The following is a 27,899-nucleotide window of genomic DNA, read 5'->3' as shown; positions in this document are numbered from 1 at the left end:
CACAGTTACAGAGGAGGTGTGTCTGTGTGTGTGTGTGTGTGTGTGTGTGTGTGTGTGCGTGTGTGTGTGTGCGTGTGTGTGTGTGCGTGTGTGTGCGTGCGTGTGTGTGCGTGCGTGGAAGGTTGTGTGCAGAGGAGTGTGTATGTGTCTCTCAGCGTGTGTCTCAGTGTGACAACTTTACAGAAGGCTAGTACCATACCACCAACCATTGAGATAATGTCATTGATGGCCTCTTCCAATTTCCCTTGTATCACTAATATAATATCTTTGACCAGATAGCTGTTGCAGTCATGCTGGTGGTGACTACAGATGTTCCTAGGAATGCAGTGATTGTCAAGGTGACGTGTATGCGGGAAACGAAGTCAAGCGCAGGACACCGAACTACTGGCAGAACGTACTTTACTTAACACAGTAAAGAAAGTACAAAACAAACCTCCAAACAGGGAGGAACAAATAACGCATACAACCAGCACTGCCGACCTAACGGAAAACAATCACACACAATAACCAATGAGAGACACGGGTTTATAAAGGGAATACAATATAACATAATGGGAAACAGGTGCAAACAATCAGGACAAACTAGACAAACACCGAAACATAGATCGGTGGCAGCTAGTACTCCGGGGATGACGAACGCCGAAGCCTGCCCAGAGCAAGGAGGAGGGGCAGCCTCGGCTGATTCCGTGACAGTGATATTGAATTGAACCCAGACATTAAAGAGAGAAAGAGATCCCCTAGTAGTTCCATAGTGGCTCCATGAAGAGAGGTCAAACAGCTGGCCCTGTAGGATGCCTCCCTGTATTCAACACTATATATATCTGGCCCTGTAGGATGCCTGTATTCAACACTAGATATATCTGGCCCTGTAGGATGCCTGTATTCAACACTAGATATATCTGGCCCTGTAGGATGCCTCCCTGTATTCAACACTAGATATATCTGGCCCTGTAGGATGCCTCCCTGTATTCAACACTAGATATATCTGGCCCTGTAGGATGCCTCCCTGTATTCAACACTAGATATATCTGGCCCTGTAGGATGCCTCCCTGTATTCAACACTAGAGATATCTGGCCCTGTAGGATGCCTCCCTGTATTCAACACTATATATATCTGGCCCTGTAGGATGCCTGTATTCAACACTAGAGATATCTGGCCCTGTAGGATGCCTGTATTCAACACTAGATATATCTGGCCCTGTAGGATGCCTCCCTGTATTCAACACTAGAGATATCTGGCCCTGTAGGATGCCTGTATTCAACACTAGATATATCTGGCCCTGTAGGATGCCTCCCTGTATTCAACACTAGAGATATCTGGCCCTGTAGGATGCCTGTATTCAACACTAGATATATCTGGCCCTGTAGGATGCCTCCCTGTATTCAACACTAGATATATCTGGCCCTGTAGGATGCCTCCCTGTATTCAACACTAGATATATCTGGCCCTGTAGGATGCCTCCCTGTATTCAACACTATATCTGGCCCTGTAGGATGCATCCCTGTATTCAACACTAGAGATATCTGGCCCTGTAGGATGCCTGTATTCAACACTAGATATATCTGGCCCTGTAGGATGCCTCCCTGTATTCAACACTAGATATATCTGGCCCTGTAGGATGCCTCCCTGTATTCAGCACTATATCTGGCCCTGTAGGATGCCTCCCTGTATTCAACACTAGATATATCTGGCCCTGTAGGATGCCTCCCTGTATTGAACACTATAGATATCTGGCCCTGTAGGATGCCTCCCTGTATTCAGCACTATATCTGGCCCTGTAGGATGCATCCCTGTATTCAACACTAGATATATCTGGCCCTGTAGGATGCCTCCCTGTATTGAACACTATAGATATCTGGCCCTGTAGGATGCCTCCCTGTATTCAACACTAGATATATCTGGCCCTGTAGGATGCCTCCCTGTATTGAACACTATAGATATCTGGCCCTGTAGGATGCCTCCCTGTATTCAACACTAGATATATCTGGCCCTGTAGCATGCCTCCCTGTATTTAGCAGTATAGACAACCCAGTGTTCCCACTGACATGCTGACTAACCACTGGTTGGTTGGGCTGTAGACACAGACTCTCTACCCTAGCTTTTAGGAGACCGTTTGGCTGCATTCCAATAGCCTTCCTCTCTTCCCTCTCCCCTAAGTGTTAAGTGTGCACTTCTTGATTCTTCTAATTAGGCACTTCTTCACCCCCTTAAAGTATTTAAAATAATTGGATTGGTGTAAGTAGCATGGGCTAGACTAGAGCATGGGATAACAGCAGAACATGATACTGTTGCTATGCAAAAGATGAGCAACTGTCCTGCTGCTGCCTGCTTGCATAACGAGATACCTAAGTTTACAACCCAAATAGCACTATATTCCCTATTTAGTGCACTACTTTTGACCAGAGCCCTGTGGTTGCACCATATAGGGAATAGGGTGCCATTTAGGACCGAGTCCTCCAGTATTCTCCCAGTGCCTGAGACCAACGCTCCCAGTGCTTTGCTACAGCAACATGGTCATCTGATATCTGGGCAGAGATGCTGCAGTGTTTTTAGTACCCAACAACCAGCCTGCCACACATCTGATATCTGGGCAGAGATGCTGCAGTGTTTTTAGTACCCAACAACCAGCCTGCCACACATCTGATATCTGGGCAGAGATGCTGCAGTGTTTTTAGTACCCAACAACCAGCCTGCCACACATCTGATATCTGGGCAGAGATGCTGCAGTGTTTTTAGTACCCAACAACCAGCCTGCCACACATCTGATATCTGGGCAGAGATGCTGCAGTGTTTTTAGTACCCAACAACCAGCCTGCCACACATCTGATATCTGGGCAGAGATGCTGCAGTGTTTTTAGTACCCAACAACCAGCCTGCCACACATCTGATATCTGGGCAGAGATGCTGCAGTGTTTTTAGTACCCAACAACCAGCCTGCCACACATCTGATATCTGGGCAGAGGGGCTGCAGTGTTTTTAGTACCCAACAACCAGCCTGCCACACATTTTATATCTGGGCAGCCTACCACACTCTTAGAAAAAAGGGTTCTTCGGCTGTCCCCATAGGTGAATAATTTTTTTATTTTAGCAGACACTCTTATCCAGAGCGACTTACAGGAGCAATTAGGGTTATGTGCCTTTCTCAAGGGCACGTCGACAGATTTTCACCTAGTCGGCTCGGGGATTAGAACCAGCAACCTTTCGGTTACTGGCACAACGCTCTTAACCACTAAGCTACCTGCCGCCTCCTTTTTTGTTCCAGGTAGAACCGTTTTTGGTTCCAGGTAGAACCCTCTGTGGAAAGGTTTTTACATGGAACCCAAAACAGTTCTCCCTGGAACCAAAAAGGGTTCTTCAAAGGGTTCTCCTATGGGGACAGCAGAAGAACCCATTTAGGTTCTAGATAGCACCTTTTTTTCTAGGAGTGCAGCCTACCACACATTCCTAACCTGATGTGGCTCAATGGAGCGTCACAACAGAGAGCAGGGCAGACAGGCTCTCTCTCTCTCTCTCTCTCTCTCTCTCTCTCTCTCTCTCTCTCTCTCTCTCTCTCTCTCTCTCTCTCTCTCTCTCTCTCTCTCTCTCTCCCTCCCTCCCTAAAGCACAGCTGTCCTCACCCTCCACAGATTCCTTTTCCCGTCCCTTTCTGTGTTATGTGACCATCTTGGTGACAGAAGGGGTACAGAGGAGACTAGTGATGAAGAGTTACAGTTGGTATGAGAGGGATTGGTTTACAGTGGTACTGTGACATACTACTAGAGGATGTAAAATAGGCTAGCTGCTTTGTCTCTAGAGAACGTGATCGTTCAGAGCAACGGCATGACCTAAAATAACCATTCAATACCCCTGGTTAAGCCCCAGATTCACTAATGCCTATTGCCACCTATGGCACCTGTGATGCTGCCATTGCCATATAAGCAGAACCAAGCCAGCTCTACTGTAGGTCTAGTGTTGCCTTGTGACATTCATAGACAACTGTCAACAAGGCTGTAACCTCACGTCTGAAATGAAATCTCTCTCATGTGATTCCTGGCATTCAGAGACCATGAGACCGTGTTGTTTAAAGAGGAGAGAGTGTCTCTCTGTCTGTCTGACCTGACGGCTACATTAATTAACCATGAGACCATGTTGTTTAAAGAGGAGAGAGTGTCTCTTTCTGTCTGACCTGACGGCTACATTAATTAATCATGAGACCATGTTGTTTAAAGAGGAGAGAGTGTCTCTCTGTCTGTCTTTCCTCACGGCTACGTTAAATAACCATGAGACCATGTTGTTTAAAGAGGAGAGAGTGTCTCTCTGTCTGTCTGACCTGACGGCTACATTAAGTAGCCATGAGACCATGTTGTTTAAAGAGGAGAGAGTGTCTCTCTGTCTGTCTGACCTGACGGCTACATTAATTAACCATGAGACCATGTTGTTTAAAGAGGAGAGAGTGTCTCTTTCTGTCTGACCTGACGGCTACATTAATTAATCATGAGACCATGTTGTTTAAAGAGGAGAGAGTGTCTCTCTGTCTGTCTTTCCTCACGGCTACGTTAAATAACCATGAGACCATGTTGTTTAAAGAGGAGAGAGTGTCTCTCTGTCTGTCTGACCTGACGGCTACATTAAGTAGCCATGAGACCATGTTGTTTAAAGAGGAGAGAGTGTCTCTCTGTCTGTCTGACCTGACGGCTACATTAAATAACCATGAGACCATGTTGTTTAAAGAGGAGAGAGTGTCTCTCTGTCTGTCTGACCTGACGGCTACATTAAATAACAATGAGACCATGTTGTTTAAAGAGGAGAGAGTGTCTCTCTGTCTGTCTGACCTGACAGCTACATTAATTAACCATGAGACCATGTTGTTTAAAGAGGAGAGAGTGTCTCTCTGTCTGTCTGACCTGACGGCTGCATTAAATAACCCTATGCCATGATGGCTACCCTGTAGCTCAGATGGTAGAGCATGGCGCTTGCAACGCCAGGGTTGTGGGTTCGTTTCCCACGGGGGGCCAGTATAAAAAATGTATGCACTCACTAACTGTAAGTCGCTCTGGATAAGAGCGTCTGCTAAATGACTAAAAATGTGAAAAATAAAAAACAAACATGAGACCATGTTGTTTAAAGAGGAGAGAGTGTCTCTGACCTGACGGCTACATTAAATAACCATGAGACCATGTTGTTTAAAGAGGAGAGAGAGTCGGTCTGACATGACGGCTACATTACATAACCCTACGCCATAATTACTTACAGCACAGCTGAGAAGCTCAAGGCCAGACCTGGGTTCAAATACTATTCGAAATCATTTCCAATACTTTATCTGGGCTTGATTATGCTCGCCTAGCTTAATGGAGCAATAGAATAGTCCCAAAACTGTAGACCCAGCCCATATGGCACTCCAGACAGGCTAGAGCGAACGCTCAAAGTATTTGAATGATTGCGAATAGCATTTGAACCCAGGTCTCCCAGTGCCAGAGCTGCATCAGGTCATCACAGTTTTAGTGTCTCAATCCCATTACGTCACGTTACAGATTAGTTAGAGATTAACCTACTGGCAACCAACCAACCAACTGCCAGTCAGTCAGTCAGTCCGTCAGTGAGAGTGAAAATAAGCCTTTGGAAGGCTGGCCAGCTTTCGATAGAAACAAAGAAACACTTGAGACAAGAACCAGAAGAGCATTTTGTGTTATTTATCCTTTATTTATACAGATAAATCCTCTGGAGATCAAACATCTCTTTTACGGGGGCTACCTGTCTATTGCTGTGTAGATTGTGCTTGAAGCAGCAGTGCACTAGGCAGGCACCAGTGAACTGGTCATAAATACGTCATAGACTATGACTCATGGGCTATATGAGATAGAAGTCATTCGTTAAGAGGTGAATGACACAGCACGTAATACAGTACAGTACATTATAGTACAGTACAATATAGTACAGTACAATATAGTACAGTACAGTACAATACAGTATAATATAGTACAGTACAGTCCAATACAGTACAATATAGTACAGTACAATATAGTACAGTACAGTACAATACAGTACAGTACAATACTGTACAATACAATACAGTACAGTACAATATAGTACAATACAGTACAGTATGTAACAGCAGGTAGATAGACACCTATGTAACAGCAGCTAGATAGACCCCCAGGGTACTGACAGTACAGTATGTAACAGCAGCTAGATAGAGCACCAGGGTACTGACAGTACAGTACAGTATGTAACAGCAGCTAGATAGACCCCCAGGGTACTGACAGTACAGTATGTAACAGCAGCTAGATAGACCCCCAGGGTACTGACAGTACAGTATGTAACAGCAGCTAGATAGACCCCCAGGGTACTGACAGTACAGTACAGTATGTAACAGCAGCTAGATAGACCCCCAGGGTACTGACAGTACAATACAGTATGTAACAGCAGCTAGATAGACCCCCAGGGTACTGACAGTACAGTACAGTATGTAACAGCAGCTAGATAGACCCCCAGGGTACTGACAGTACAGTACAGTATGTAACAGCAGCTAGATAGACCCCCAGGGTACTGACAGTACAGTACAGTATGTAACAGCAGCTAGATAGAGCCCCCTGACAGTATCCTCTATCATCAGTGACTGGGTTCATCAAAGTATATCTGTTAAGGTGTGTATTCCTCTATTGTTGTTCTCAGTATAACCTCATATGACATTTCCAGGAGCTGAATATGACATATGGATGCTATTCCTATTAGAACATGCCAAGATTTCCGAAACGCCTCAGTTTCAAGAGGAGGTTGAGTCTTTAGAGGTCCAGCATAAGACAAAATGTTGCAGAATCCAGATCATGTTGGTGAAGTCCCAGCCATAAGATCTTGATCTCTAACCCGGTCCTAGCTTGTCATTACCAGGGCCTGCCTGGCTGGCTGGCTTGCTGTGTTTAGCCTGGCAGATAACCCATGTTATGTTGTATGGTGCACATATGTTCCCCATCCCCATGGGTTGAACCCTGAGATAGGATGATAGGAACCACTGCATTGCAGCACACAGCCTACTAACTACTGCTAATTAGAGGGCTGGAGCCAGGGGGCACAGAGGAACACACACACACTCTCACACACACACACACACACACACACACACACACACACACACACACACACACACACACACACACACACACACTGATAGGCCAGATTAGTCTCTCTCTGCTGCTCTGGGGCCGAGGGGTAACAGAACTCCCCCAGGTCCATGCAGACATTCTGTCAACATGGAGACCAGGCAGGTCCTGTGACCGGGCCGGGGGAATCTGACCTATCAGCAGTCTCAACTGTCAACACTGTCACCCTGTGTCACTTCTGATACGCGTTGGTTGTAACAATAAATAAGTATTTTTGAAAGTCCACTTCAGTTGCCTTCCAAGAGTTGCTGAATATTGTCTTGAATTTCATCATCTTCAGTTTGCTCTTCTGGAAAGTCAGGTAGCGACAGTAGACTATTCAAGCTGTTCTGTTCATGCACCTTGGCTGGAAAGTGAAGTAGCGACAGACAGTACTATTCTGTTAACTCTCACCTTGTCACCTCTCCCTCGAGTCTGAGAGGGCAGAGACGGGCTTGCATCCCAAATGGCACCCTATTCCCATAATGTAACCTTTTATTTTAGCAGGGTCTCTTTTGCAAGGGGCCCTGGTCAAAGGTAGTGCACTAAATGGTTAATAGGGTGCCATTTGGGACACTGACAAAGTCAGACACTGGTCTCCACTTGACACTGTCTGTGGACTGGCAGCCCTGCAGTAGGCAGCAGTGGAGGTGAACTGAATAACCTCTGTTTTCTATGAGGTAAGCAGAAGAGATGGCAGGCAGGACTGAACACTCCCACGCTGACTACACTATTTTTTTTTTTTTTTATAATATGTTTATTATTTTCCAATAAAAATAAAGTAAAAGAGACAGCAATACAAACAATGACATTCATTGTACTGTTGGATGGGATGGCCAGTTTAGAGGACAAAACAAAAGTTAACTCACACATACACAAAATAAAACAAAATCCTATTAGGTGGTACGTGTATAAGAAGACAGCATATAGTCATTACAAGCAGTGTAGTTCAGCCAAAAATAAATATTGAGTGGAGTACAGCACAGAGTAGCAGCAGATCGTCAGCCCAGTTATGAAGCGGGACTAGACCATTTATCCAGTATCGGCTGCCATATTTTGTAAAACAATGGACTTCTATTGGAGGTGTTGTATCGAATCTTTTCCATATGGATTACATTCCCTAAATCCCGTAACCACATTTCAAAGGTAGGTACAGTCTCCAATTTCCAAAATTGCAATATGAGCCTTTTGGCTAATAGAGTACAAAGAGAGACAGCTTTCCCCTCCTGGTTATTCCCATCAACTGTACCAAACAGAGCGATCAATGGGTCTGGGGCTAGAACTCTATCAAAGGCCTTAGATAAGTAATCAAAAATGAGAGCCCAGTAAGCCTGTAATTTAGGGCATGTCCAGAATAAGTGGGACAACGTCCCCTCCTCCTGCTTGCACCTCTCACACAGTGGTGAGTTGTCCGGGAATATTTTATGCAGTTTTACTTTTGAGTAGTGTAACCTGTGTATCACCTTAAACTGTACAAGGTTGTGTCTGGCATTCACTGAACTGCGGTTTATATTCCTGAGAGCTTCTATCCAGTCCTCATTTGAGATTTCTGAACCAAGTTCTTGTTCCCAAGCCCTTTTAATGGTGTCTGTGGATACCTCTATGTGGGCCTGTAGCACATCATACAGTCTGGAGACCGACCCTTTTGAATGGGGTTTGACAAGGATCAAGCTATCTAATGTAGGACTATTTGGCTTCATGCCATACTGTGGGATGTGTGTCCTTAAGAAATTCCTGATTTGGAGGTATCTGAAAAAATGTGTTGTTGGCATGTTGAACTTTGCCTGTAGTTGTTGAAATGAAGCTAACTGACCATCTATGTATAGATTACCAATTGTTGTGAGCCCCTTCTCCCTCCACTGTGAAAACACCACATCATCCATTGCAGGGTGGAAAGCATGATTCCGGCTAATCGGGCTGTCTATGTACACAGTGGGTATGTTAAGAAAATCCCTAATCTGTTTCCAGATCCTAAGAGTATGACAAATGACTGGATTGGAGTCATAAGTGGCTTTTTTCACATATGATGGGCTATTAACAAGTGCAGGGAGTGAGGAACGTTGACAGGAGGCCTGTTCAATCAAAAGCCATGAAGGCATATCCTTCCGTCTCATCTCAGGTAAACTTTCCCTCCAGAAAGACACAATGTTCAGATTAGCAGCCCAATAATACAGTTTGAAGTGAGGAAGGCCAAAGCCCCCTCTATCTTGTACTTGCATAAATGCTTCTTTGCAATTCTGGCTGCCTTGTTATCCCATAAAAATGGAGTTACTATTGAATCCAGTTTCTTAAAATAGCTTTGTGGTATGAAATTGGGTAGACATTGGAAGAGGTAAAGAAACCTGGGTAGGACAACCATTTTAATAGCGTTTATACGACCAACCAAGGAAATAGGCAGAGTTTTCCAGAAATCTATATTTTGTTTAAGCTGATATATTTTCATGTCCCAATTCACTTTCAATAGCTGGTCAAGGTCTCTTGTCACTACAATGCCAAGGCTTGTGAACTTGTCCCTCACTGTTCTAAACGGGGTAGATTGCAGAAATTGCATATCCACAGGCCGTGATATTGGCATCATCTCACTTTTTTGCCAGTTTATCTTGTAGCCAGAGAAGGAGCCGAATGTGTTTATCAAGTTAAGTAATGGTGGAATAGACGTTTTAGGCTTGGACAAAAACAAAAGAACATCGTCTGCATATAGGGAAATTTTGTGCTGTGTGTCTTTTATTTTAACAGAGGCTATATCGGCACATGCCCGAATGCGCGTAGCAAGGGGTTCCATGGCTATAGCGAAGAGAGCAGGCGAAATAGGGCACCCCTGTCGGCACCCCTTGAACAGGCGGAATGACTGCGACATTTCCTGATTGGTCACCACGGACGCCATTGGGTGTGCATAAATAATTCTTATCCAATTAATAAATTCCTTTCCAAATCCGAAATGCTCCAGAACCGACATCATATACTTCCACTCAATCTGATCAAACGCCTTCTCTGCATCAAGAGCTATTACCACTGCCTCAACTTTATGATCATGATACATTACGTTGAAAAGGCGTCTAAAATTGTAGTATATATGTCGGCCCGGGATAAAACCTGTCTGGTCAGGGTGTATGATGTCGGAAATATATTTTTTCAATCAGTTTGCCAATATCTTTGTCAACACCTTGTTTTCTATGGGGAGTAACAACACGGGGCGATACGACGACATCTCCATGGAATCTCTATCTTTTTTCAAGATCAGGGCTATTGTAGCCTCATACAGTGTTTGTGGGAGTTTGGTATTTTCTTTGGATTGTTGAAACATTCGCAGCATAAGTGGAGATAGACTAGCGCAGTACTTCTTATAGAATTCTATTACATATCCATCGGGCCCAGGGGCCTTGCTGTTTGGAAATTGTGCTATCGCTGTGTTAATTTCATCTAAGGTTATCCCTGCATCGAGTGCGGCAGCTGCCCCCTGTCTAGTTTAGGAAGTTCACAATCAGCGAGAAAGCGTTCCATAGTTTGTGGATCAGTAGCATCGCATTTTGATTGGTATAGCTCTGAGTAAAACTGTGCAAAGCATTTATTAATGTCCTGCGGATCTGTTACTATTTTACCCTTCTTGTCTTTTATTTTGTGAATAGCTCTAGATGCTTGTACATGCCTTAGCTGTCTTGCTAATAATTTATGTGGTTTGTCCCCCAGTTCAAAATAACTTTGTTGCGTTCTAGCAAGTAAAGAGCCCACCCGTTTCGAAAGGATGGTATTGTATTCATACTTTAACTTTGTGATCTTCTCAAGGACTGTATACGAGGAATTTGTCCTAAAAACGTTCTCCTGTTCCCCTAACTCTCTTTCAATTTCTCTCAGCCTAGTATTGGCACGTTTCTTCCTCTCTGATGTATAAGAAATAATGTAACCTCTAATCACAGCCTTTAGAGATTCCCAAAGGGTGGAGTCGTCAACATCCCCCGTGTCGTTAGTACTGAGGAAAAAGGCAATCTGCTCCTCCAAATACTGACAAAAAGCCTCATCTTTCAACAGGTATGCGTCTAAGCGCCACGGTCGCCGACCTGTCGACATATTGTCGAGTTTCAGCACCATGGACAGAGGAGAGTGGTCCGTAATTAGAATGGGGTGATAGGTAACCGACTCAGCTGCTGAGATTAGTTTGGAGTCCAACAAAAAATAGTCAATTCTGGAATATGATTTATGAACTGATGAGAAGAAAGAATAATCCCTGTCTGTTGGGTCTCCAAATATCGACAATGTTAAGGTTTGTCATCAATGTATTTAGACAGACACTGGCATTTGATTGTTGAAGTGACCTTGATAGCTGTTTATCTAAAAGAGGGTCTAACGTACAGTTAAAGTCACCTCCAACAATAACACTTGTATCCGAGATATTTGGTATGGCCTTAAATACCCTTTGAAAAAATAATGGATCATCGAAGTTGGGTCCATATAAATTGACCAAGGTTATTGGTTTTGAATTCAGTGTACCAGCCACAATAATATACCGACCATTAGGATCTGAAATCGAGGTTGAGTAAACAAAAGGAATGTTTTTCCTTATCAGGATTGCTACCCCTCTCGCTTTTGCATCAAAGTTAGACTGGTATATCTGACCGATCCAGCCGACTCGTAGCTTGGCCTGCGCGGGGCGTTTAATATGAGTTTCTTGAAGAAGCACTATGTCAGCACCCAGTGATTTAAGATGAGAAAAAACCTTAGCTCGTTTCACGACATGCCCTAATCCATTACAGTTCCAGCTGACTATCTTTATTCCACCTGGTCTACTCTGTGCTCGGTCACTATGTGGCATTTCTTATTTTAAAGCAAATTGCTGCTGTCATACAAAACCCAGAAGAAAAACGTCCCGCCGTGCGAGGCTTGTCATGCCACCTGTACTAATAAACGTGAACATAAAACACAGACCCCAACCCCCCTCCCGTCCCTTTACTGAGTGACTTCCCCAAACGAAGCACTCCTTGGCTAACACACAAACGTTAGGGTGTCTAGACATAAAGCTTGAACTAACTCGTCGTCTATAGATGCTCCGCATATAAACTAATATTAAATAACACTTAACTTAACTCTCATGTTAGGGGGTGAGTGGCGCTAAAACATGACATGCCAAACAATGCTATATTAGCCACAACATCTCACCTATCCTATAAGTCCCAATTTCTGATCTTCTGATCGAAAAGACATAGGCCGGAAATTCAATTCACACACATTCCTGGCCTGTATTTGGCCATTTAGCCTGCTGGCACAGCCGTTCTGTATCCTCAGCCGGGGAGCTTGCTTGTCAAGAACAGATCTGCCTCTTTTGCGTTGTCAAACGTACGTGTTGATCCCTCGACTGTCACCTTAAACCGGGCTGGGAAGAGGAATCCATATCGGATGTTGGCCGCCCTGCATTTGTTGCGTACCTCATCATACTCTTTCCGTTGGTTCCTCACCTCCAAGGTAAGATCTGGGTAGAAAGACACCCTGGCTCCGTTGTAGTTAAGGGGGAACTTTTGACTAGCCAGCTTGAGGATGAGATCCCTGGTGTGGGGATAGTGCAGCCTTACAATGAATGGCCTTGGTGGCCCGCCCTTGGCCGGCTTCGTTGCCTGTGCTCTGTGTGCGCGGTCGATCAGGATGGCTGTTTTGAAGTGTTCACTCCCCAGCAATGCCGGTATCAGCTCCGAGACAAATTCAGTGGGTTTCCCTTTCTCCGTGTCCTCCTGGATCCCACATATTCGGATGTTCTGGCGTCTTGAATGCGACTCGAGCATTTCCAGTCGGGCCTTCAGGGTTTTGTTGTCATTTTTGAACGTTGCGCACTGTTTCTCTATGTCCTGTAGCCTGGCCTCGTGATCGATTGTCGTCTGCTCAACCTCGTGCACCCTTCCCTTAGTTGCCTTCACAGTTTCGGCCAAAGTCCCAATACTCTTTGAGATATCAGCCAACCTTGTGTCCACCTTCTTGCTTAGTGCGTTTATGGCAGCCAGTATGTCACTTTGAGTAGGATCTGTGGGGAACTCTTGGAAGCTAGCCTCTTCAGCTAGCTCCTCGTGGGTCGGCGACGTTGAAATTGGTTCGTTGTCTATCTCATTCCAATTATCTTGTTTAGCGCCCCCTTTTTTGTTGCCTTTTCCCTTTGTCATATTTGTTTGAAGTTATAGGTTGTGAGAGGTTAAGATAAATATTAATTTGTTTCAAAATTGAGCGGAGCTCTAGCAATGCACGTCTACTCCATAGCACGCTCTCTAGCGCCCCCTCCTGACTACACTATTAACCCTGGTATACACCTGCTGACTGAACACTCCCACGCTGACTACACTATTAACCCTGGTATACACCTGCTGACTGAACACTCCCACGCTGACTACACTATTAACCCTGGTATACACCAGCTGACTGAACACTCCCACACTGACTACACTATTAACCCTGGTATACACCTGCTGACTGAACACTCCCACGCTGACTACACTATTAACCCTGGTATACACCAGCTGACTGAACACTCCCACGCTGACTACACTATTAACCCTGGTATACACCAGCTGACTGAACACTCCCACGCTGACTACACTTGTGGGCGATTCATTAATTCAATTTAAGTGCTAGTTCAGTACCAGTCACTTCAGCTAGGATACTGAATTGTATGGTATATAGGATCCATCCATGTCCAGTTCAATTGATCTTTAGATTGATTGTCTCCTCATGTAATGGCTGAGGTGTTTCAGCATGTCTCAGCACGGCCTCTGAGTACTGCTGCTTTTAGCTAGAGAGTATCGAGGCCAGCCACCATGCGCTTCCTACCAGCGGCTGTTATCTGTTTCACTGGGGGTAAAACAGAAGGGAGCCAAGGTTTTCTTTCCCAGAGCGACCCTTGAAGAGCGCAGAACCACCACATTCTAACACACGCACACACATTCTGCCTCCGTCTACCAAGGGAACCAGCCAATCATAGTGGAGGCCAGAGCCCAGCTTCCCCCTGCTGTCTTGGCTAAAGGCTCAAACCAATGGATGGCGTGAGAAACACCAGACTACACAATTAAAAACTCAGCTCTGTTCCTCTCTGATCCTCTCTGTTCCTTCTAAAACTTCTAAAGTAGAACTAATAAAAGCCATTTTTATGGCATGTTTGTTTGTTTGGGTGAAAACAATTGAACAACCACGAACGAACAAGTCTTCTGTTATGGTGAATGTAAAGACTCTGGGTTGGGCTTGTTATACAGGAAGGGTTGGGCTTGTTATACAGGAAGGGTTGGGCTTGTTATACAGGAAGGGCTTGATATACAGGAAGGTTTGGGCTTGTTATACAGGAAGGGCTTGTTATACAGGAAGGGCTTGTTATACAGGAAGGGTTGGGCTTGTTATACAGGAAGGGCTTGTTATACAGGAAGGGCTGCCAGCATGACTGCCAGAATGCATGTCCTCTCATGTAAGAAGGAATCATATGTGTCATGTGTTAGAACCTGAGCTTTGTGCTAGAGTCAGAGGAGGTGGATCATCTCCTCTACAGCTAGGTAGAGCTCCTACCCACGTTGGTTTCCCTGTCTGGGGTAGCTTCCTTATACCAGGGTTCTGTTCAGTAGGGCACACCATAGGAAAAATATCACTGTGGCTATCACCATAGGAGGACTATCAATATTGCTGTATTGTATTATTGTTCCTGACTGTGTTGTATGAAAGGGAGGGTTGTACCTCCTACTGCAACCACACCCTCTCAAATAACAGCTAGTCAATCTGAGGGAAAGGGGGGTGACCACCACACCCTCTCAAATAACAGCTAGTCAATCTGAGGGAAAGGGGGGTGACCACCACACCCTTTCAAATAACAGCTAGTCAATCTGAGGGAAAGGGGGGTGACCACCACACCCTTTCAAATAACAGCTAGTCAATCTGAGGGAAAGGGGGGTGACCACCACACCCTTTCAAATAACAGCTAGTCAATCTGAGGGAAAGGGGGGTGACCACCACACCCTTTCAAATAACAGCTAGTCAATCTGAGGGAAAGGGGGTTAAGTGACAGCAACTCATAAAGGGGCTAAAATAAAAACAGTTGAGGAGTAAAGGGAGCTCTCTCTCTCTCTCTCTCTCTCTCTCTCTCTCTCTCTCTCTCTCTCTCTCTCTCTCTCTTTATATTTATTTTAACCAGAAACAAGAGGTGGACTGTGTCTCAGTTGGAGCTGAGGTTGTGGGTTCTGCTGCTGGTTTTAGTTCAGACAGACGGGCAGACAGAGTGAGAGACAGAGAGGGATTGAGTGAAAACAATCAGGGTTCACAACTCAGTGTTACAGACAGTGCTCTTATGAGACTAGAGACTGACCTCCTTGTCGTCAAGATAATGAGATTGTGAAAGAATAACAGAGAAACTATTTTGTCACATTAACTCTACATATCTTTACACATTTTCCAGTTAATTTCAGGAGAAAAGTCACTTCTTTATTATCAGAATAGTGAGACTGAATGACATCTGTGAACTTCTATTGCAGTCTGTCTTCGTCCATTTATGTATTTTTCTGTCATTTTAAGTGTCTGTAAACATACAGTGTCATTTCAGACTGCGTTATACTGTACCGCCATAAAAGTGTTTCATTACATGGTTGGTCAAGCTGGTGGTTTTGTCTAAAGTCTTTACAAGCACAGTAGCAGTGTGTTTAAATAGGCTTAGGCAGTATACCGTATGCCGAGGTACACCACATGACCAAATATGTGGACACCTGCTCGTCGAATATCTCATTTCAAAATCATGGGCATTAATATGGAGTTGGTCCCCCCTTTGCTGCTATAACAGCCTCCACTCTTCTGGGAAGCCTTTCCTCTAGATGTTGGAACATTGCTGCGGGGACTTGCTTCCATTCAGCCACAAGAGCGTTAGTGAGGTCGGCACTGATGTTGGGCGATTAGGTCTGGCTCGCAGTCGGCGTTCCAATTCATCCCAAAGGTGTTTGATGGGGTTGAGGTCAGGGCTCTGTGTAGGCCAGTCAAGTTCTTCGATTTCGACAAACCATTTCTGTATGGACCTTTGTACACAGGGGCATTGTCATGCTAAAACAGGAAATGGCCTTCCCCAAACTGTTGCCACAAAGTTGGAAGCACAGAATCGTCTAGAATGTCATTGTATGCTGTAGTGTTAAGATTTCCATTCACAGTTAACTAAGGGGCCTAGCCTGAACCATGAAAAACAGCCCCAGACCATTATTCCTCCTCCACCAAACTTTACAGTTGGCACTATGCATTGGGGCAGGTAGCGTTCTCATGGTATCCGCCAAACCCAGATTTGTCCGTCAGACTGCCAGATGGTGAAGCGTGATTCATCACTCCAGAGAACGCGTTTCCACTTCTCCAGAGTCCAATGGCGGCAAGCTTTACACCATTCCAGCCGACGCTTGGCATTGCGCATGGTGATCTTAGGCTTGTGTGCGGCTGCTCGGCCATGGAAACCCATTTCATGAAGCTCTCGACGAACAGTTCTTGTGCTGAAGTTGCTTCCAGAGGAAGTTTGGAATTTGAAGGGGTGTCCACATACTTTTGTATATATACTGTATGTTTGTTTACAAAGACCATACGGAGCAAACGGAAGCTTTGTGACGTGACAACCCACTGATGTGCAGCGCAAGAGAGGTGATCAGGTTACACTCGAAATTCACTACTAATGTTTGCCAGCTAAATATTTTATAACTATAAGTGTAACTATCTAAGATGTGCCAAATCAATTATCTCCAGGGCTCCAGCTATGCATTTGGTTTGCTAGCTAAGTGGCTAGCTTGCAAGATCAAGCTTATTGTTTAAAGCAGAGACAACCAATCCCCTCCTGGATCCAGATCCCTACTGTCTAATATTGTTTTGTGCGTGCAGCAAACTGTGAGTAGCCTTTTGAGATAGTTGTATAACTTTATGAGCTGGGTTGTTTGTCCTTCCAATTTGCTTGCGCTTGTTAGCATTTAGCTAGCGTCTGCTATGGGAATTCGCATTCGCTTGTTAGCATTTAGTTAGCATCCGCTATAGAATTCTATGGAATTTGCTAGTACTTTGTTAGCATTTAGCTAGCGTCTGCTATGGGAATTTGCTAGTATTTTGTTAGCATTTGTTTTTGTTTTATGTTTGGAAAGAAATTGAGCCCCTTGTGTGCACTGCCGGTAATAACGAATACCCCGGTATGGTACAAGAACAGTATGAAGGTATACAAATCTGGATCCAGCCCAACCCTAGTTTAAACTCTTCTGGACATTGTTTCTACTACAGTTCTGTCTGAACGGCCCCTGACAATCGTAAGGCCTAAGACCCAAACACAGCTGCATTTTCTGGCCACAACCCGCCAAATACAACCTCTGTATCAAGGGGGCTAAGATCCAACCCTGTATCAAGGGGGCTGAGATCCAACCCTGTATCAAGGGGGCTGAGATCCAACCCTGTATCAAGGGGGCTGAGATCCAACCCTGTATCAAGGGGGCTGAGATCCAACCCTGTATCAAGGGGGCTGAGATCCAACCCTGTATCAAGGGGGCTGAGAACCAACCCTGTATCAAGGGGGCTGAGATCCAACCCTGTATCAAGGGGGCTGAGATCCAACCTCTGTATCAAGGGGGCTGAGATCCAACCCTGTATCAAGGGGGCTGAGATCCAATCCTGTATCAAGGGGGCTGAGATCCAACCCTGTATCAAGGGGGCTGAGATCCAACCCTGTATCAAGGGGGCTGAGATCCAACCTCTGTATCAAGGGGGCTGAGATCCAACCCTGTATCAAGGTGGCTGAGATCCAACCCTGTATCAAGGGGGCTGAGATCCAACCCTGTATCAAGGGGGCTGAGATCCAATCCTGTATCAAGGGGGCTAAGATCCAACCCTGTATCAAGGTGGCTGAGCTCCAACCTCTGTATCAAGGGGGCTGAGATCCAACCCTGTATCAAGGGGGCAAATCTACCCCCACCCACTACCATACAAACTCCAACAAAAGCAGTAGGTCTAAGTGAGTTTCTGGAAGTGATTTGTAGTCCCGTCCTGCAGAGCTGCTCATTCATTCCACAGTAGAGCAGTCTGCTCCATGCAGGGTTAAACAGAACAGACCTTCACTCACACAGGGCAGGGCACTGAGGACAGACAATGGTCCTGCCCGTCAATGTCAAGCCTCTCATCTGGCTTGCAGTGTTGACTGGTCTAAAGGAGGCCCCCGCTGGTTTTAGGGTTCTGGTGAGGCTTTACTGCCATGGTCTGGGCATGGATACATGGACCACGTGCCCAGCTAAACACAGACAGGAACACACACCAACTGTACACCCATACTGTACACACACGTCTGTCTGTCTGTCCTTCATCCAGGCTGTGTGTTAGCCTTAATGGGATCCGGCAGCGTTAATAAGTGTTAATACCTCTTTAAACCAGAGGAAGTGATTTGTAAAATGCCTTTTTTATTTCGAATTAATCTCCAAGCAGATTAGTTAGTCATAGCGTGGTCTGGCGTTTTGAGCCCAGGCATAGAGGTGAATGGGCGGCTGCAAGGCTAGCCAAGGCAAATGAAACCTGCCTTGTAGGGCATTATAGTGAGTAACCTTTATGTTACTACTAGCTTGCTCCTAGACCTATAGGCCTATGTGCTCTAGCCAAACTCAAAATAATAGAGGAGTTGGCTAAGCTAAAGCACATTCAGATCTGGGACCAGCAGTAGTGTTCCCTTGAGTCATGCCTGTGTCTCAAGTCAAGTGTCTATGTTAGAGCAATGTTAGCTGCAGAGCCTTAGTTAATGGAGTGTTGTAGTTCAGCAGGGCCGTGTCCTGTCATAGCTGCTCTGTCCTGTTGACGAGGCAGAGAGAGGGGAACAGAACAGGGAACAATACCCTGGGAGGGAGTCCCTGTCAGGGAGACAATGTGTCCGTCCGCTGCAGCTCAGCCCCTGGGTCTGGGGGTCGTACAGCTGCTGGGACCTTTCAGTGTTTTTGGGGGACCATGGACGGCCTTTCAGTGTTTTTGGGGGACCATGGACGGCCTTTCAGTGTTTTTGGGGGACCATGGACGGCCTTTCAGTGTTTTGGGGACCAGGGGCCTTTGTGTTGGCTAGGTACCCCTGGAGGAATTTGACAAGTGTGTTGTGGCACCTCATTGCTACTCTCCTCTCCCAGGCCTCGAATTTCCCGGCGGCATCGACGGCCATGGCGTTCGATGCCCCCTTGTGTGGCCGTAATGCCCCCCAGCAATGCGCACATGGCGGTAGGCTATAAGCACAAATGTTCCAAAATGCAATTAGCTGGAAAACACAGTTCTCCAAAGCGCACCGCAAATACGAGCGATTTCATTTGACAGAGATGAAAATATCCTTTTAGAAATGTAGAAAGATGGAAGCTCTAAAGATGCACCGACTAGCATGGGTTGTTGATATGACTAGGATTGTGTCTTTGCCTGCTGGAGAACAAAATAAAGTTGAGAACATGAGAGAAATACTGGTTTCCATGGCTATGAGGAAGTGTTTATAAAAGAATCCCCTTAACATTCCTATGTAAAAAAAACACGTCAAGGTTTTAAACAATTATGTTTATGGTTAAATAGTTTTAAAATGTTGACTGCCTGCCTCCGCTCAGATTGCAAAGTGGGTGATGTTGCTGTGCGCAACATGCACTGGCCTGTCTCTCCTATATGAACGAACAGTGCCTCGAGTATGACAGAATCAAGCCTTTAGACCTTAATATTATTTATCCTATATTATACTGTATCTGTCAAACATGGCTGCCGTTTAGCCTGCTACATTTCCTGGCGCTTCCCTCCTGTCAGCATTGGTCTGGACATGACAGACTGTAGCCAATAACCATAGTCTATCACCTGCACTTTGACAGGTTGGCTAATTCATTATTTATGTACATTTACATAGACTTATGTTTTTCTTAACAGAACATCTAGTGTTTTTTGGTTTTCAAAACAATTTAATTGGCTATTTTGGTTAATGGCCTTGGTGCCCTAGCAGATTGGGCACCTCTTGATGGCCTTGCCCCTAAAACCATGAAATTCCAGGCCTGTCCTCTCCCTCCCTCTCTGTCTCTCTCTCCCTCATGTAGCTCTCCTCTACTTTTTCCTCTTTCTCTCTCTCTTTCTCTCTCTCCCTCCTCTTCCATCTCTTTCTCTGGATGAGTAGTGCACTATATAGGGAATAGAGTACCATTTGGGATGCTACCCTTCTTTGACCCCAGTACAGATCAGCACTAATAGGACTTGTTTTTTAAATGCTATGACACTCTGTGAAACTGAACGTTTGACCTCTTGGCATTCTCGTTTCTATTGTCTGTTTCTTCCAGACAGACTATTACTATCTCACTCTGATGTCTGTTACTTCCAATAGATCACTACGTCATTGTGTTGTGAGGTATGTTATGTGAAGTTTCTCATACGGTTGTAGTCTATTGTTATGAAGTTTCTCATGGGGATATATTGTTTGTGTCTTGTTTATATAAATAACATTGTTAAATGCTGTAAAAAAAAAATGATAGTGTTGTATTCCATTGCTCCATTGAAATCCGATTTTCTAGCACTGCAGAGGTCACTATTGGATCTAAAGTTAGTGATAAATGCAAACCAAACAAAATGCATGCATTTTTTCTAGGTCCCATAACCCAGATTTAAAGAATTTGTAATGACTAGTTTGAACGGTACACAAATTGAGCGAGTTCCTTCCTACAAATATCTTGATATTTGGCTTGATGACAAACTGTAATTTAAAAAACATGTCACTGAGCTGGTGAAGAAGTTGAAGTTCAAGGTTGGTTTCTTTTACAGAAACAAAGCATGTCTGACTTTTGTTCATAGAAAGGAAATTGTCCAGGCCACTTTTATGTCTATTTTAGATTCTGGGGATATTATCTATATGCATGCAGCAGCATCTACACTTAAACCACTAGATGCTGTTTTCCATTGTGCCATTAGGTTTATTACTGGTGATGGTTCTAGAACTCACCATTGTGCCCTTAGGTTTATTACTGGTGATGGTTCTAGAACTCACCATTGTGCCCTTAGGTTTATTACTGGTGATGGTTCTAGAACTCACCATTGTGCCCTTAGGTTTATTACTGGTGATGGTTCTAGAACTCACCATTGTGCCCTTAGGTTTATTACTGGTGATGGTTCTAGAACTCACCATTGTGCCATTAGGTTTATTACTGGTGATGGTTCTAGAACTCACCATTGTGCCATTAGGTTTATTACTGGTGATGGTTCTAGAACTCACCATTGTGCCATTAGGTTTATTACTGCTGATGGTTCTAGAACTCACCATTGTGCCCTTAGGTTTATTACTGCTGATGGTTCTAGAACTCACCATTGTGCCCTTAGGTTTATTACTGGTGATAATTTTAGAACTCATCATTGTGTTTTGTATCAAAAAGTGGGTTGGGCTCCTTTGTATGTAAGGAGAGAGCAGCATTCTCTAGTGTTTATTTACAAAGCACCCATGCAGAAACGTCCTATCTATCTATCATCATTAATTCAATTTAGACTTCCAAATGACCAAACCCGGTCACGGGCTTGGATAACACTGGAGGCCCCTTCGGTCTCCACAGAGTTGGGTAAAGCTGCTTTTAGGTTTTTTGTGCCATTTATGTGGAACAACTTACACAGCTCTCTGAAATGAGATGTTCTGGTCCCCCTGGGTCAGTTCAGAGTAATGATCAGAGACCTCTATGTTGATAAATGTGTCTGTTTTTCTTAACATGTTTTGTAACTTTGTATGTTGTATGTTGTATATATGTTTGATGTATTTATGCAGGGCTCATCTGAAAAAGAGACCATTTTGTCTGTTACAGGAGGCACCAGAGACATTGGTTCAGCTCTAACCAGGATGTATTGTTTGTCTGTTACAGGAGGCACCAGAGACATTGGTTCAGCTCTAAACAGGATGTATTGTTTGTCTGTTACAGGAGGCACCAGAGACATTGGTTCAGCTCTAACCAGGATGTATTGTTTGTCTGTTACAGGAGGCACCAGAGACATTGGTTCAGCTCTAACCAGGATGTATTATTTGTGTGTTACAGGAGGCACCAGAGACATTGGTTCAGCTCTAACCAGGATGTATTGTTTGTGTGTTACAGGAGGCACCAGAGACATTGGTTCAGCTCTAACCAGGATGTTTTGTTTGTGTGTTACAGGAGCCACCAGAGACATTGGTTCAGCTCTAACCAGGATGTATTGTTTGTGTGTTACAGGAGGCACTAGGGACATTGGTTCAGCTCTAACCAGGATGTATTGTTTGTGTGTTACAGGAGGCACCAGAGACATTGGTTCAGCTCTAACCAGGATGTATTGTTTGTGTGTTACAGGAGGCACCAGAGACATTGGTTCAGCTCTAACCAGGATGTATTGTTTGTGTGTTACAGGAGGCACCAGAGACATTGGTTCAGCTCTAACCAGGATGTATTGTTTGTGTGTTACAGGAGGCACCAGAGACATTGGTTCAGCTCTAACCAGGATGTGTATGAGACACAGAAGCATCGAGGCCAAGCTGAGACAGTTTTCAATGTAAGAATTTTCTCATTTACAATGGGACTACTTGAACATCATTTACCATTGATTTGTAGTACGTGTCACTTTGAATGAAATTAAGAAGTGTGTGTGTGTGTGTGTGTGTGTGTGTGTATGTGTGTGTGTGTGTAACAGTGTTGTTAAAGCGAGACATTAGTGATGAGTCTGTAGAATGTCACCCAGCTCAGCCGATTCTACTCTTTCCCAGCATTCCACTGTCTCAGGGGCATGTCTGGTCTGCAACACACAAACAGTCACACAGGGGGATCTCTAATTTCTTCAAGGCATTTTGGAGAAATTCTTCTTGCGTCTCCATGGCTGTGACGGTGTGCAGTAGTAAACCTAGGTGCCTGTGGTCAAGCCTAGCGACACACACGCACAGACACACACGCACACACACACACACACACACACACACAAACACACGCACAGACACACACACACACACACACACACATTCTGTCTCTGTCTGTCTGTGTGTGACAATATGTGTCCAGACATGGAGCCAGGGTCTAATATTATTCTCAGCTGCCTGGCTCACATCACCACTATACCCCGCCCCTCTGGTCTGGGAGAACTATAACATAATAATAATATATAATATGCCATTTAGCAGACGCTTTTATCCAAAGCGACTTACAGTCATGTGTGCATACATTTTTACGTATGGGTGGTCCCGGGGATCGAACCCACTACACTGGCGTTACAAGCGCCATGCTCTACCAATTGAGCTACAGAGGACCACATAGTATGCCCCGCCCCTCTGGTCTGAGAGAACTATAACATCACACCACCACTATGCCCGCCCCCTCTGGTCTGGGAGAACTATAACATCACATCACCACTATGCCCCGCCCCTCTGGTCTGGGAGAACTATAACATCACATCACCACTATGCCCGCCCCCTCTGGTCTGGGAGAAGTATAACATCACATCACCACTATGCCCCGCCCCTCTGGTCTGGGAGAACTATAACATCACATCACCACTATGCCCCGCCCCTCTGGTCTGAGAGAAGTATAACATCACACCACCACTATGCCCCGCCCCTCTGGTCTGGGAGAACTATAACATCACATCACCACTATGCCCCGCCCCTCTGGTCTGGGAGAACTATAACATCACACCACCACTATGCCCGCCCCCTCTGGTCTGGGAGAACTATAACATCACATCACCACTATGCCCCGCCCCTCTGGTCTGGGAGAACTATAACATCACATCACCACTATGCCCCGCCCCTCTGGTCTGAGAGAAGTATAACATCACACCACCACTATGCCCCGCCCCTCTGGTCTGGGAGAACTATAACATCACATCCCCACTATGCCCCGCCCCTCTGGTCTGGGAGAACTATTGACCATTTGAATGTTCTAAGGATCCTCTAGGTTGGTTGGTTCTAGGGTATTGAATCACAGTAAATAATCTAGGTCTACTGAAAGACTAGCCTTTTGGTGGGCTAGAAGAGATCCTAATAAACAATACTGGATTTCTAAATGTTTCTCACCTTTGTGATTGCTGTGACCTGCAGGGCTTTCATGGACTGCCTAATCAACCCTCTACAGGATCAGATGGAGGAGTGGAAGAGAGGAACCAACACTCTGGATAAGGACCATGCTAAAGGTACCATCATAACATATAGATATATAATAATACAGTGGGGAAAAAAAGTATTTAGTCAGCCACCAATTGTGCAAGTTCTCTCACTTAAAAAGATGAGAGAGGCCTGTAATTTTCATCATAGGTACACGTCAACTATGACAGACAAAATGAGGAAAAAAATTCCAGAAAATCACATTGTAGGATTTTTTATGAATTTATTTGCAAATTATGGTGGAAAATAAGTATTTGGTCAATAACAAAAGTTTCTCAATACTTTGTTATATACCCTTTGTTGGCAATGACACAGGTCAAACGTTTTCTGTAAGTCTTCACAAGGTTTTCACACACTGTTGCTGGTATTTTGGCCCATTCCTCCATGCAAATCAAATCAAATCAAATCAAATTTTATTGGTCACATGCGCCGAATACAACAGGTGCAGACATTACAGTGAAATGCTTACTTACAGCCCTTAACCAACAGTGCATTTATTTTAAACAAAAAAAGTAAGAATAAAACAACAACAAAAAAAGTGTTGAGAAAAAAAGAGCAGAAGTAAAATAAAGTGACAGTAGGGAGGCTATATATACAGGGGGGTACCGTTGCAGAGTCAATGTGCGGGGGCACCGGCTAGTTGAGGTAGTTGAGGTAATATGTACATGTGGGTAGAGTTAAAGTGACTATGCATAAATACTTAACAGAGTAGCAGCAGCGTAAAAAGGATGGGGTGGGGGGGCAGTGCAAATAGTCCGGGTAGCCATTATTAGCTGTTCAGGAGTCTTATGGCTTGGGGGTAGAAGCTGTTGTAGAGCAGATCTCCTCTAGAGCAGTGATGTTTTGGGGCTGTCGCTGGGCAACATGGACTTTCAACTCCCTCCAAATATTTTTCTATGGGGTTGAGATCTGGAGACTGGCTAGGCCACTCCAGGACCTTGAAATGCTTCTTACGAAGCCACTCCTTCGTTGCCCGGGCGGTGTGTTTGGGATCATTGTCATGCTGAAAGACCCAGCCACGTTTCATCTTCAATGCCCTTGCTGATGGAAGGAGGTTTTCACTCAAAATCTCACGATACATGGCCCCATTCATTCTTTCCTTTACACGGATCAGTCGTCCTGGTCCCTTTGCAGAAAAACAGCCCCAAAGCATGATGCTTCCACCCCCATGCTTAACAGTAGGTATGGTGTTCTTTGGATGCAACTCAGCATTCTTTGTCCTCCAAACATGACGAGTTGAGTTTTTATCAAAAAGTTTCATCTGACCATATGACATTCTCCCAATCCTCTTCTGGATCATCCAAATGCACTCTAGCAAACTTCAGACGGGCCTGGACATGTACTGGCTTAAGCAGGGGGACACGTCTGGCACTGCAGGATTTGAGTCCCTGGCGGCGTAGTGTGTTACTGATGGTAGGCTTTGTTACTTTGGTCCCAGTTCTCTGCAGGTCATTCACTAGGTCCCCCCGTGTGGTTCTGGGATTTTTGCTCACCGTTCTTGTGATCATTTTGACCCCACGGGGTGAGATCTTGCGTGGAGCCCCAGATCGAGGGAGATTATCAGTGTTCTTGTATGTCTTCCATTTCCTAATAATTGCTCCCACAGTTGATTTCTTCAAACCAAGCTGCTTACCTATTGCAGATTCAGTCTTCCCAGCCTGGTGCAGGTCTACAATTGTGTTTCTGGTGTCCTTTGACAGCTCTTTGGTCTTGGCCATAGTGGAGTTTGGAGTGTGACTGTTTGAGGTTGTGGACAGGTGTCTTTTATACTGATAACAAGTTCAAACAGGTGCCATTAATACAGGTAACGAGTGGAGGACAGAGGAGCCTCTTAAAGAAGAAGTTACAGGTCTGTGAGAGCCAGAAATCTTGCTTGTTTGTAGGTGACCAAATACTTATTTTCCACCATAATTTGCAAATAAATTCATAAAAAATCCTACAATGTGATTTTCTGGAGAAAAAAAATCTCAATTTGTCTGTCATAGTTGACGTGTACCTATGATGGAAATTACAGGCCTCTCTCATCTTTTTAAGGGGGAGAACTTGCACAATTGGTGGCTGACTAAATACTTTTTTCCCCCACTGTATAACCATACACTACATGACCAAAAGTATGTGGACACCTGCTTGTCGAATATCTCATTCCAAAATCATGGGCATTTATATGGAGTTGGTCCCCCCTTTGCTGCTATAACAGCCTCCACTCTTCTGGAAAGGCTTTCCACTACATGTTGTTGGAACATTGCTGCGGGGACTTGCTTCCATTCAGCCACAAGAGCATTAGTGAGGTCGGGGCTGATGTTGGGCGATTAGGCCTGGCTCGCAGTCGGCGTTCCAATTCATCCCAAAGGTGTTCGATGGGGTTGAGGTCAGGGCTGTGTGCAGGCCAGTCAAGTTTTTCCACACCGATCTCAATGAAACATTTCTGTATGGCATTGTCATGCTGAAACAGGAAAGGGCCTTCCCCAAAATGTTGCCACAAAGTTGGAACAAGCTAGTCACAAAGTTTTACGCGCTTCAGCACTCGGTGGTCCCGTTCTGTGAGCTTGTGTGGCCTACCACTTCGCGGCTCAGCTGTTGTTGCTCCTAGGCGTTTCCACTTCACAATAACAGCACTTACAGTTGACCGGGGCAGCTCTAGCAGGGCAGAAATTTGACGAACTGACTTGTTGAAAAGGTGCCATCCTATGACGTTGAAGTCACTGAGCTCTTCATTAAGGCCATTCTACTGCCAATATTTGTCTATGGAGATTGCATGGCTGTGTGCTCGATTTTATACACCTGTCAGCAACGGGTGTGGCTGAAATAGAATCTACTAAATTGAAGAGGTGTCCACAAACTGCTGTAAAAATAGTATACTACCATAACTCTCCAATACTAATCTTTACCTCTGCACACCACAGTCAACATTCACTCTCTGCTTAGGTTCATCTTCTTCTTTTTTTGTGTGACCCGAATGTTGTTTTATTGTACAATTAGTAAAACACACGTCAAAACCAACAAGACAGGGTCAATCACATATGAGCTCACCATTTGGCACAATAGTGAACCAATGAGTTATAGCTGTTTATTAATGGCTGATAAACTACAGAATAACGTGTATATCATGCAGTAAACTACTTCACCTTTTACCACCCCCCAGAAATGTTATAATATCCACTGACTCTGCTTAGCTTTAGGGTTTCCTGACATGTTGTTGACCCCATTCCCCCCCCCCACAGAGTACAAGAAAGTTCGGAGTGAGATCAAGAAGAAGTCTTTAGACACTCTAAAGCTGCAGAAGAAGGCAAAGAAAGGTAGACTCTCTCTATCCATCTATCCATCCACGCTGCTTCACTTCTTCACTGGCTGTGCCATACAAATAGAACTATTACAACATATGTACGATACATATAATTGCTGTGGGCTTGGCTGTAGAAGTATAGTTAGAACAGTATAAACCTCCTATGGGCTGTGCTTCCCCTTAAGGTCATACATACACATTCCATGTAGTCTAAAGCAAATAGAGTTGAATATCAATGAGTCTACTCAGGGACATTGTTGCTTATGTCATAGAAATAAAACAAACAGGATAAACACAGTACATATTTATGTAACATTTATTATATATAGTACATCTCTATGGCCTGTACCATCTCTTAACGTCATCTCTACGTACATTTGGTACTCTTAGGCAAATTGACTTGCAAATTGAGTTGAACATCCT

The 27,899-nt window shown here is 44.7% G+C and overlaps 1 protein-coding gene across 7 annotated transcripts in view; it reads left to right on the top strand.

The window, feature by feature from the left end:
• LOC121586062 (protein MTSS 1) overlaps positions 1–27,899 on the top strand; it is a 122,626-nt gene that overhangs the window by 64,981 nt on the left and 29,746 nt on the right. For all 7 annotated transcript variants that reach the window (XM_041902513.2, XM_041902516.2, XM_041902509.2 and 4 more), the window contains exons 4-6: positions 22,512–22,596; positions 24,131–24,222; positions 27,415–27,489. In XM_041902513.2, coding sequence (XP_041758447.1) covers positions 22,512–22,596; positions 24,131–24,222; positions 27,415–27,489 — 252 coding nt within the window. The remainder of the gene's footprint in view (positions 1–22,511; positions 22,597–24,130; positions 24,223–27,414; positions 27,490–27,899) is intronic.

Source organism: Coregonus clupeaformis, chromosome 17 (assembly GCF_020615455.1).
Source record: "Coregonus clupeaformis isolate EN_2021a chromosome 17, ASM2061545v1, whole genome shotgun sequence".
Taxonomy (NCBI): Eukaryota; Metazoa; Chordata; class Actinopteri; order Salmoniformes; family Salmonidae; genus Coregonus; species Coregonus clupeaformis.
Note: the sequence above shows the minus strand (reverse complement) of the source record. Positions and strands in the feature narration are given on the sequence as shown.